This window comes from Phyllobates terribilis, unplaced genomic scaffold, assembly GCF_046119375.1.
Source record: "Phyllobates terribilis strain yellow unplaced genomic scaffold, ASM4611937v1 Scaffold_11__3_contigs__length_659146591, whole genome shotgun sequence".
In the NCBI taxonomy this organism is placed as follows: Eukaryota; Metazoa; Chordata; class Amphibia; order Anura; family Dendrobatidae; genus Phyllobates; species Phyllobates terribilis.
The window spans coordinates 589,999,145-590,010,601 of NW_027362771.1; the positions used below are offsets into that span (position 1 = coordinate 589,999,145).

The window sequence follows — 11,457 nt, forward strand, 5'->3', positions numbered from 1 at the left end:
ACTAAACTCCAAATCCCTCCATTACCCCGCCCCCATATGACCAAAGCCCCGCCCACCCCACCCCCTCCTTGCTGGGCCATGGAAAAATGATCTTGCTTCAAGCCGGTCCCTGGTGCAAAAAAGGTTGGGGACCACTGTCCTTAAGGACAAAAATGTCCAGGAAGGATGGGAAATTTTTAAAAATGAGATTCTCAAAGCACAATCGTTAACAATCCCGAAAATTAGGAAGAATGGGAAGCATTTAAGGAAACCAGGATGGATGAACACAGAACTTAAACACATGCTAAAAAGAAAGAAAGAAATGTTTATTAAATGGAAAGAGGGAGGCATATCTAAAGAAGATTATAATGCAGTCTGCAGATTCTGCAGGGCATGTATCAGGTTAGCTAAAGATGACAATGAATTAAGGCTTGCAAGAGATGTCAAAAGCAATAAAAAAGGATTTTGGGGGTATGTCAAAAGTAAAAGAAAAGTCAAAGATGCTATAGGATTTTTACAGGATGAAAATGGAGAAATGGTAAGAGAGGATGTTGAGAAGGCCAAACTTTTTAATTCCTATTTTGCATCTGTTTTCTCTCAGAAAGAAAATGTAACATCAACTGATCTTCACTGTCCTTTTAAAGGAATAGAGGAATCCAAGTTATCTGTAAACAGAAAGATTGTGAGGGAATATTTAGCTAACATAAATGAGTTCAAGTCTCCAGGTCCAGATGAATTACACCCCAGAGTACTGAAGGAGATCGTAGAAGAAATTTTAGAACCACTCTCCATAATCTTTGAAAATTCTTGGAGAACAGGAGAAGTCCCAGAAGACTGGAGAAGAGCAAATGTTGTTCCTATCTTCAAAAAGGGGAAGAAGGTGGACCCAGCGAACTATAGGCCGGTGAGTCTGACTTCTATACCAGGAAAGATCTTTGAACAAATTATTAAACAACATGTATGTAAGTACCTGGATAAAAATGAAGTGATTAACCAGAGTCAGCATGGGTTTATAACTAACAAGTCATGTCAGACTAACTTAATTTCCTTCTATGACAGAATCACTGACTGGGTGGATCAGGGAAATGCTGTAGATATAGTATATCTTGACTTCAGCAAAGCATTTGACAAAGTATCTCACACCATCCTTATTGAAAAAATGACCAAGTATGCAATGGACCAGGCAACTGTTAGGTGGATTCATAACTGGCTTAGTGATCGGACTCAAAGGGTGGTTGTAAATGGCTTCACATCCAGCTGGATGAATGTCTCAAGTGGGGTACCACAGGGCTCCGTCCTGGGACCTGTATTGTTCAACATCTTTATCAATGATTTAGATGAAGGAATTGAGGGTAAACTGATTAAATTTGCTGATGACACAAAGCTAGGAGGGATAGCTAATACTAGAGAAGAGAGAGAGAGGATTCAAAAAGACCTAAATAAACTGGAGCAGTGGGCAGCAACCAACATAATGGTTTTTAACAGGGAAAAATGCAAAGTACTACATCTGGGCAATAAAAATGAAAAAAGCATATACAGAATGGGAGGAATAGAGCTAAGCAACAGTACATGTGAAAAAGACTTAGGTATACTAATAGATCATAGACTGAACATGAGTCAACAGTGTGATGCAGCAGCAAAAAAGGCAAATACAATTTTGGGATGTATTAACAGAAGCATACAGTCTAGATCACGTGAAGTCATTATCGGTCTTTACTCCTCTTTGGTCAGACCTCATCTGGAATACTGTGTACAGTTTTGGGCACCACATTTTAAAAAAGACATAGACAAACTGGAGCAAGTTCAGAGAAGAGCGACCAGAATGGTGACTGGTCTGCAAACCATGTCCTATGAGGAACGGTTGCAGGATTTGGGAATGTTTAGCTTGCAAAAAAGAAGACTGAGAGGAGACTTAATAGCTGTCTACAAATATGTCAAGGGCTGTCACATTGTAGAAGGATCATCTTTATTCTCATTTGCACAAGGAAAGACTAGAAGCAATGGGATGAAACTAAATGGGAGGAGACACAGATTAGATATTAGAAAAAACTTTTTGACAGTTAGGGTGATTAATGAGTGGAACAGGCTGCCACGAGAGGTGGTGAGTTCCCCTTCAATGGACGTCTTCAAACAGAGGCTGGACAGACATCTGTCTGAGATGATTTAGTGAATCCTGCTTTGAGCAGGGGGTTGGACCAGATGACCCAGGAGGTCCCTTCCAACTCTACCATTCTATGATTCTATGATTCTATGAATAACACAATGGACAGGAAAGGTCTTCCTCCGATGAACCTGTTGTACCAGTCTGATGGGCCTGGGGAGTTTACTCCTGGGTGTCGGCCCTCGGACCCAGGGTTTTCTCGTTTAAAGGACAATTCTGGGCGGTGTGTCCGGTCTTGCAGCAGCGATAGCAGGTAGGGTCCTTCTGTGGACGGCGCTGGTCACTGCTCCTTTTAGAGGGTGGTGTTGGCCTCCTCCTCCTTCGCATCCAGGGGACATCCTCAGGGCTATCGGCTAACAGAATTTTCCCTCCTTCCTCGGGCTTCGTTCGCAGCTGCAGGGCACTCAGCACAGTGGTCAGGGTTTTGCTCAACTGACGCACCTCAGAGCGCAGACTGTCCAGTTCACTAGGGGACGTTGCTGGAACCTTAACTTCAGCAGCCACTGGGGAAAAGGTGGGTGTAGCAAGTACTGGGGTAGCCCCACCCTGGTAACATTGGATGGCATTTGTTTCCAGGGGCTGCAGTCCTTTTATAGCCATGTCCTTAAGATTATCAAAGATGGCATCTGGATGATCCAAGGACCGCCAACGTGCAGTCTTGCTCTCCTCTGGAGACCTCAGTCCCCGGACAAACTGTTCCTTCAGCATTTTGTTTTCATTTTCGATGCTGGTCGGACTAACCTGTTTCAGAGCCCGCAGGGCCCCTTGTAGACGCCAGGCATAGTCCCGAACATTGTCCTCCGGCTGTTGTGAACAGTTGTAGAAATTCATGCGGAGGTCCGCCTCAGTATGATCCTCAAAAATAGTCTGTAGCTTTTTAAAGATTGCGGACACTGACTCCTGGTCTGCGGCTGACCATGTTTCCACTTCCCGTTCCGCAGCACCAGTCAGTTGTCCTAATACAACAGCGACTCTTTGCTTGCCTGTCATAGAGTACATGTCCAAGATACCACATATCTTCCGTTTGAATCCAGACAAGGTATCTGGTTTGCCGTTGTATTGGGGGAGCCACTTTGCTCCAGGAATGTACGGTAAAGTTATGGGAATGACAGGAGTTACAGGCGCTGCTGGTGGAGCGGCCGCTTCGGCCTGCTCGGCATCAGGCGCGGGTTGAACATCAGGGCCGTTAACCGGTATTCTGGCGTTGTGCTGTTCGTCGGAGATTCTGGCGCCCCCCTAGCTAACTGTGGCCTACCTTCTTTTCTTTTCTTCCGGTAGGCCGCAGCTCCGCAGGTGACGGTCATCTTCAGGACCTTGCGTCGCTTGCGTCCTACGTCAGAGCGTTCAGCGACGCTCCTTCCAGGACCTGGCGCCTCCTGGTTTGACATCGAGGCGTGGGGCGTGTCCGGGGCTTCGCGTGCTTTTGCATGTACGCCCCTCAGTTTCCCGCGGTTACGCCCTTCTTCTAGCTCGGCGGCCCAACAATGGCGGCAATCTTCACCACAGTTTAACGTACACAGTTTTTTTAATTTAAGGCGCACAGTACCCGGTGGCAACGGGCATAGCACTCCACCGTTGCAGCGGGCACGCGGATCTTGTTCGTGACGCCAGGAGAGATGACTAGCCCAGGGGATGGGGATGACTCGGTACCCGGGCCTTTGCCTGGCCTTGGGGATGTCGCGGTGGTCGGCTCCCGGGCCCATACCCTGGGGTCACTCTTTAAAAAGGGGCTAATAGATTTCTTAGTTTTATGAAAGTTCGTGACGCCACCTGTGGCTTCTGGTGAGAATCAACAGCGCTGCACAGTCCACTGAGGCCGATGATAAGGCAGCTCGATGGTATAGCTCCCCACAGGTGGATCTGGGCCTCAGGGCAGCGTACGGAGAGGGGGATGCAGGACAGGTGAGACCCAGCCGGGTCAGAGCAAGAACAGGGACAGACACGATAGTCACTTCAGTACCTTTTACTGATGGAAATTCAGGCACATCCCGGAGCACTGTTGGGTGATGGGTGCATATTAGGATCCTCCCCAATGAGCGGGTGTAGGGCCTCCTGCTACTTGCTTCTGCGTAGTAAGTTTCTGACCTGCCTGGAGCTAGGCCTAACTTTGTCTCTGTCCTGCGCTGGCTCACCTTGTGGTAGGGCCTTTTCTTGGAATACACGCTCCTTAGCTTGCGGGGCCTATGTGTTTCCTGGCTCTGTTACGTATCAGCACTTTAGCGATCCTGGGACTTGTAGTTTTCCAGGGATTCCGGTTATGCCTTACTGGGTCATAGAGATCCCGGTAAGCTCGGGCCCGGTGTCCGGTAACTGCATCGGGGTGAGCCGGTTAAGCTCCTCTGCCCCCTATGTACTAACTCTCCACTCGCCTTCGGCCTACTCGGGCCCACACTAGGCTATACACACTAACGGCAGCTAGCCGCGCTTCACCGATCTTATGGCGCCGGCACACCTTAAGCTCACTATTCTGAGCTACAACTGAGTCTAGACTGGGCTTACCTCTGCAGACAGACTTCTGCAGGAACTGAACTGAGAACTCTGTCCCTCTCTGGCTGTGAGCAGGAACTCTGTTCTGGCTAGACTAAACTGCTTAACTCCACCTTCCCTATTTATATCCCTAATGGGCTCCCTCTGCTGGTCTGAGGTGGAAGATGGAGATGTGTGAATGTTTATTGGGACCTCTTGTGGAGGAATCCATCAATGCACTCTTCCAGGACCTGTGATACCAAGCGCAGCTGGGCGTCACACTGTAACCTGTAACAGAATGTTATTAAAAGTGTTTTATAATATATGATAACCTGTAACATTTAAAGTGATGTGCCTCCCATAAAGGGAAGATAGTTTTATAATCTTATATCCGAATGCATTCTAAAAATTTTGTATGTCTAATATACCGTGTTTTTGCTTAGTTCCAGCCCGAGGACGTGCTGTGTTTTACCAGGGGGGAGTGTGGCGCCCCTGAGGGTTCAGTCGCCACAGAGGTACTGCACCTCACCCAGAGGTGTGGAATCTCCTTCTCTCAGGTAAGGAGGGAGTGCTGCCCGGAACCCCAACACCCGCATTCAACGCTACACTGCTCCAGGCCGGCTGGAAGGGCAAGATGCATTGTGTTTTCCTACTGAGCCCTGTCCCTGGCTGGAGTGGGGGGAACCCAAAGGTAGGGGGAACCAGTAGTGGGTGTGGGTGGAGGAAGTAGGGTAGGGGAGCACCATAGTAGGAGGTATTAAAGGGAAGCCATCTTAGGGTGGCAAGTCAGGCAGTAAGATCAGTGAGCGAGAACAGTCAGGGAGCAGAGTCTCGTTAGGAGCTCTGCTCCACAAGTGGGGCATAGTGATAGAGGCCCAGGAGGGGAGCAGAGGAGGAAGGCTCCATTCTATAGAAGGGATCCCAGGGGGTACGGTGAGTGCAGGACGGCACCCGTATGCCCTGAATCTGCCAGGTGTCAGAGGGATCAGGCCGCAAGAAGGGGACTGGCCCCTGGACCAGCCGTGTTACTCCAGGTCTCGGCTGGAAAAAACGGAGTCTTCTGACTTTTATGGTGCAGTTGCCAAAGCCTCATCTTAGTCACCGTGAGTGTCAAGTAGGTCCGGGAACTCCAAGTTGCCCAGAGGGACTTCAGAGCACCCGATCGGAACTGTGTATGGGGAAGCACAGGGCAGGAGGGAGAAGACCCAGCGTGAGAAGTCAGTCTAGTGAGGGACATAAGAAAGCGGGGTTCCGTCAAGTGCTCCTGACCTATCTGAGGAAGAGCTGAACCCTTGTTCTGGTAGACACAGCGCGACGTGGGAGGCTGGCACCCACGCAGTGTACCTGTGGAACTTACATGAGAACTGTGAGTAAAAACTCGGATGACTGCACTGCAATGCCTCCGTCAGTTATTTCAGCTGCGCCATCTCTCCCTCTGCACTACAACGCCCAGCATCACCACTATCTGCACCTACACTGCCCCGGGGGCCCGCTCCGCCTGTGGGGAGCAGAAACATCCCAGCTGCCATCCCATCACCCCTGGAGGACTGCAGCAGCGCTGGTAATCCTTACCAGGTACCACAGGTGGCATCACGAACACTTCCTAAAACTACAAATCCCATATAAATAATATTCCCCTTTTTGTTGACCTCCCTGGGCCACGGACCGGGCCAGCCGCCGTGACATATCCCTTTTCTCAGCGTCCACTGGCCCGGCACCGAGTACCCCACTGCCCCGGGGGTGTGTCACTATTGTCCCTGTGGATTGAGTTCTAGTAGTTTTTCTTGTGGAAATGCCATAAATATAGGAGAGATGATGGAAGGAAGGACAGAAGGAAGGAAGGAGGGAGGGACAGAAGGGAAGGAAGGAGGGACAAAGGGGAGGAAGGAGGGATGGACAGAAGGGAAGGAAGGAGGGACAAAGGGAAGGAAGGAAGAAAGGTTGGACAAAAGGAAGGAGGGAGGGAGGAAAGGAAGGAGTGAGTTAAAAGGACAAAGCAATGGAGAGATAAAAGTAATGAAGTAAGAAAGGAAGAGATTAAGGACAAAGGGATTGAAGAGAGGAAGGAAGTTGTAAAAGAAGGGAAGTAAGAAAAGGAGGGAGAAAAGAAAGGAAGAAATAAGAAAAAGGAAAAAATGGATGAGGGTAAAATTAATAACAGATTGAAGATAGGAGAGGAGATATGGGAAAAGGAAGGAGGAAGGAAAAATGAAAGGAGGAAGAAAGGCAGATAGGAAGGAAGGTATGGGAAGGAAAGATGAATCGAAGAAGAAAAAGAAAGCAAAAAAGTAAAATAAGAGAAAAAAGTGAGGAATAAGGATAAATTAAGGGAGAAATAAAGAAAGTAAGAAATTGTTAAAGAGAACATTATATTTAAGAAACAAGAAAACAAGACATGAAAAAAATGGAAGAATAGAAGGAGGGATGGACAAAGGGAATGAAGGGAGGAAAGAAGGAAAGGTTGGCAAAGGGAGGGAAGGAAGTGTAGAAGGAAGGGTAAAGTAAGGAAAGGGAAAAAGAAATTAAAGTAGGGAGGAAAGAGAAAATGGATGGAATTATGGAATAAGATGGACGGAAGAAATAGCGAAGAATAAAATTGATAATACAATATAAAAGAGAGGAACAAAGGAAAGAGGATAGAAATGAGAAAGGAGGTAAGGACAGAAAAGAAAGGAAGGACGAAAGGAACAAAGATGAAAAATAATTCAAGAAAGGAATAAAACAAGGGAGAAAAGGATGAAGGGGAAATACATACAAGAAGGGTAAGAAAATGAAGCAAGGTTGGAATGAGGGATAAAAATGTGGTAAATGAGAAAATGATGGAAATGTTAAAAAAATGATAAAAAAAGAAGCAAGAAATGAAGATAAGAAAATATGGAAAGATAAAGTGAATAATATGATGGCAGAAAAAAAGTAAGAATGAAAATCAGAGTTTCTATTTATTACTTTCCTCTCCTTTCTCCTCTCTTTTTGGCTTTCTTTTTCTCTTTCTATCCTCTTTCTCTTCATTATCTTATTTTAGAATAAAATTCAAAACCATCTGAACTTAAAAGGCAAAAGGAGCTCACAAACTCTTACTGAGGAGACCAGCGCTGTGTTTCCAGGTTCTCCAGTTTCTTCCCACATTTCAAAGTCATACTGATAGGGAATGGACACTGTCAGCCCCAATGGGGACAGCGATGATGATGATATCTGTGTGCTGTGGAATAGGAGGGAGCTATATAACAAAAGCATACTAAATAAGAATAAATAGTTATGTGGGATCCTACTATAGTTTTCATACCGGGGTCTATGAGCTTTCAGTTATGCCGCTTGGTATCATCCTCTATCTTTTCTATCTTTTGCTCTCTCTTTTCCTCCGTTCATTCCATCTACCTCTTCATCTTTTTTGTCCTGTCTTATTTTATAATTTTCTCTACCTGACTTGTTTCGCTGTCTCTTTCGCTCTCTCTCTCTCTCAGTCACATAGTGGAAATCTCCATTGTTCTCTTATGGTTTTTCTATGACTTGGAAACCCCAGCTCTCAGGCAAACTTCCTCTCTCTGCAGACTGATATATAAGTGACTGAAACAGAGCTCCTTGACACAGTTTTGCGTCTCACTGACTAAAGCTTCAGTCTGTTCCTCTTCCATCATGTCCTCATCAGTCAGATCAGAAGACCCAGAGAATCCAAAGTCTTCTCTTCCGAGGTGCCGCTGTTTGGACTACTGCCTCGTCATCTCATTGGTGCTTCTCACTATGGTGTTGGGGTCATTTTCTGTATTTTACATGACTTGGGAGAGACAGCATCTTGTATCCAGTGCTCAGGGACAACTCAAGATGGACCTAATGGTAAGTTCTCCTCATGTGTTAGATATCTGAGGTAACCTCTACCCACTTTCACCTCTCGATATCATAGGCTCTATAGATTAATGAAGAAGTTCTGAAGGTCTTCCAACAAAAAATGATGGAAAAACTTGGCTAGACCACCCAACTCTCTGCTACATAAATATTACTTAAAATGACCATATTCCAACACCAAATTGTAAACACTTTCTGTCACTTCATTTTAGCTAAAGTGATGAGATAATAATTATTACCCCAACTGAGCTGCCCTGTTATTATAATCTCTTTTTTTATATTTTCTATATTTTACTTTAGATTTTTGGTAATAATCTGCTAATTTTTGTTTTTATTATTTTAATCATATTTTTCTTATTATTTTTTTTCCAGGAAAGCAGAGCCCAACTGGTGGTGGATGATGGTAAGTTTTTTATATTGTTATATTATAATTTATATCAATTTATAGAAGCAAATTAAATTATCAGCTTCATATATGTTAACATTCGATACTATCAGCCATTGATTTCAAAAAGACTTTTGAGAACGGACTTCATGGATTTAGAGACGACATCCACCTTGGACTATGACATATTTCAAAGACCTTCCTTACATGACAATGGACTGGTAATAGGCTGTCCTGCTTCTGAGCGCCAGAGAGATCAATTGTAATTTACAGAGGGACATTGTGGAAAGTTCTAAAGTCCTTGCAGAGAAAGACATACTCTTGGTTGTAGCTCTCCAATCGGTTTCATAGATGAGGAACCTCGACAGTTGACTTGTGCCTAGTAACTCATAATTTCCTTAATTGGGTGCTTGAATAGACAAACCAAGAATGCAACATCGTAAGATACATATCAATAAATACATAGAGATACATATTCCAGCTGCTGCTTATCTTGGCGCCGAATAAAAGGATCGGCCATTAACATTCCAACAGCTGGAAACTTCTTTCCATGACATCATCTCTTTTGGGAGAATCCATACACATTAAATTGTCAGCCAATACAGAAGAAATTGGTGGGTTTGGCTGACTTTACTCTGATGTGTATGGGGTCCATTTGAAAGCTCCTAAAAGGATAAGATGGTCACAGGATGTCCCACTGTAGGTATGCTTAAATAATTAGCTGATATATCTTGGTGGAACTCAGATGGGTTGTCCATACAATGCACGGACATGTTGGCTCCTCCGAAGAGTGAGTATGGCTTTCTACTCCGCTTAGAAGATGAGAGCCTTGATTAAAATTTGAGAATGGGTTTCTAAACGAGTAGCCACATAAAGATTATATGAAGTATATTTTTTGCTTGCTCGAGTAGTTGATTGCCCACAATATTAATTAACTAATCACTCTTCTTTTTTTTTTTCTCCTTAGTTCAACTGAGAAATGGCAGCCTAAACTGGATTATGCATAGAGTCAGCAACCAATTTGTGGGTCAATATTTCGAGCAAAAGAACCAGAAAATTGAGGTTAAAAAATCAGGTTTCTACTCCATCTACTTCCAGATAACTTTGAAATGTGTTTATGTTAATAATGATGATGATGATGATGATGATGATGTGGATTGTAAACAAGAAGAAGGGGAAGTGACCCTCTCCGTTCTAAACAACAACAACCCAGAAGAAACACTTCTGAAATTATTCATCACTATCAAAAACTGTATCATGATCACAAAACCAGCGTCCTTCTCTAGTGGCATTAGATATCTAAGATCGGGTGACCAGATAACTGCACAACTTCAGACCAGTCAAAAAATTGAACACTGGCAATTTGATCGAGCACACAGTGTCCTGGGACTTTCCTGGATCGGTGACTATCCTTGGGACTCAACCCACCAATGAGGGGCCAGCCATGGCTAGCAAAAAGGCTTATTATATAATGCACTACTGGACATTGTGAATACTTACAAAGGTCACGTGAACTCAGGTTTTAGTATTTTAGGTGGATAATTGATGTTCAAGGAGTTGTGAGAGGTCCCCGTATCTTTTTTGATGTTTATTTTGTTTGTTATATCACTATGTGACATGATATAGGATTAATGGCTCCTTCTTGTATCTAGTATGAGAACCATATAACACCTCAGAGGTTTTCATTAGTTTTTAGAATACTTATTATATAAAAATGCTGCTCTATATTCCTGAAAGAGGTGCCAGACCCTCAAAATACAGGACAGATTGTGAGATCTTTATCATTCGATTGATTTTCTCATATATCAGACAAACCCTTAACCTAGCTTAAGCACTTCTCCACCCAAAGCTTTTGAGGGAATGCTATGATGATGTCCATTATCACCTAGTACTGGATTGTCTTGTGAATATCTATTTTTTCTTGGTGTGATATATATATTTATTATTATTGTTTATCTAATGACTTTAATTTATTAGGCAATATTTATTAAATATTTATTATTTGATATTAAATGTGTGATTGGTTTTTCATTGTACATTGAATGAATTCCTCAAAGACTTGATGCTCGGAAACAGGGAGTCCAAACTCCAGGATACCCAACAAAACCCAACTACCTACCAGTGTTAATCCTGGTCTTCTGTGTAGAGGTGACCATTTGTGGTGGTTCTTGTGAATTGTGATTACATTGGTGGACCCTTGCTGGTCAACACTGTGTGACCGGCAAGGGTCAGGTTCTATAATAGACCACCGGTTGCTGACTCAAAATTTGAGCTGGTTTCCCGGTAATTGGAGGAGACTGCCTCCTTTGAATCCTTTTATGTTGCAGAGTGCAAAATTATTTTTTAAGGTGATTTTCCACAATATACAGTAATATTGGTGATCTATCGTTAGGCTAAGGGGCCAGATACAGTTGGGGAAATAATTATTTGATCCCTTGTTGTTTTTGTAAGTTTGCCCACTGACAAATATATGAACAGTCTATAATTTTAATGGTAGGTTAATTTTAACATTGAGAGATAGAATATCCAAAAAAGATCAAGAAAATCACATTGTATAAATTAGATAATTTTTTTTGCATTTTGCAGTGAGAAATAAGTATTTGATTCCTCTGGCAAACAGCACTTA

General features: G+C 43.9%; 1 protein-coding gene across 1 annotated transcript; it reads left to right on the forward strand.

Moving 5' to 3' along the window:
• Positions 1-8,193: 8,193 nt before the first annotated feature.
• On the forward strand, positions 8,194-10,752 carry LOC141165377 (uncharacterized). The gene is made up of 3 exons (XM_073650971.1): positions 8,194-8,437; positions 8,819-8,849; positions 9,799-10,752. The coding sequence occupies exons 1-3, from the start codon at positions 8,240-8,242 to the stop codon at positions 10,263-10,265; spliced, it is 696 nt and encodes a 231-aa protein (XP_073507072.1). The 5' UTR covers positions 8,194-8,239; the 3' UTR covers positions 10,266-10,752.
• The last annotated feature ends 705 nt before the right edge of the window (positions 10,753-11,457 follow it).

Coding starts and splice junctions, on each gene's coding strand:
- LOC141165377 (XM_073650971.1), top strand. CDS start 8,240: ATGTCCTCATCAGTCAGATCAGAAGACCCAGAGAATCCAAAGTCTTCT. Junction 8,438..8,818: donor AACTCAAGATGGACCTAATG/GTAAGTTCTCCT, acceptor TTTTTTTTCCAG/GAAAGCAGAGCCCAACTGGT. Junction 8,850..9,798: donor CCAACTGGTGGTGGATGATG/GTAAGTTTTTTA, acceptor TTTTCTCCTTAG/TTCAACTGAGAAATGGCAGC.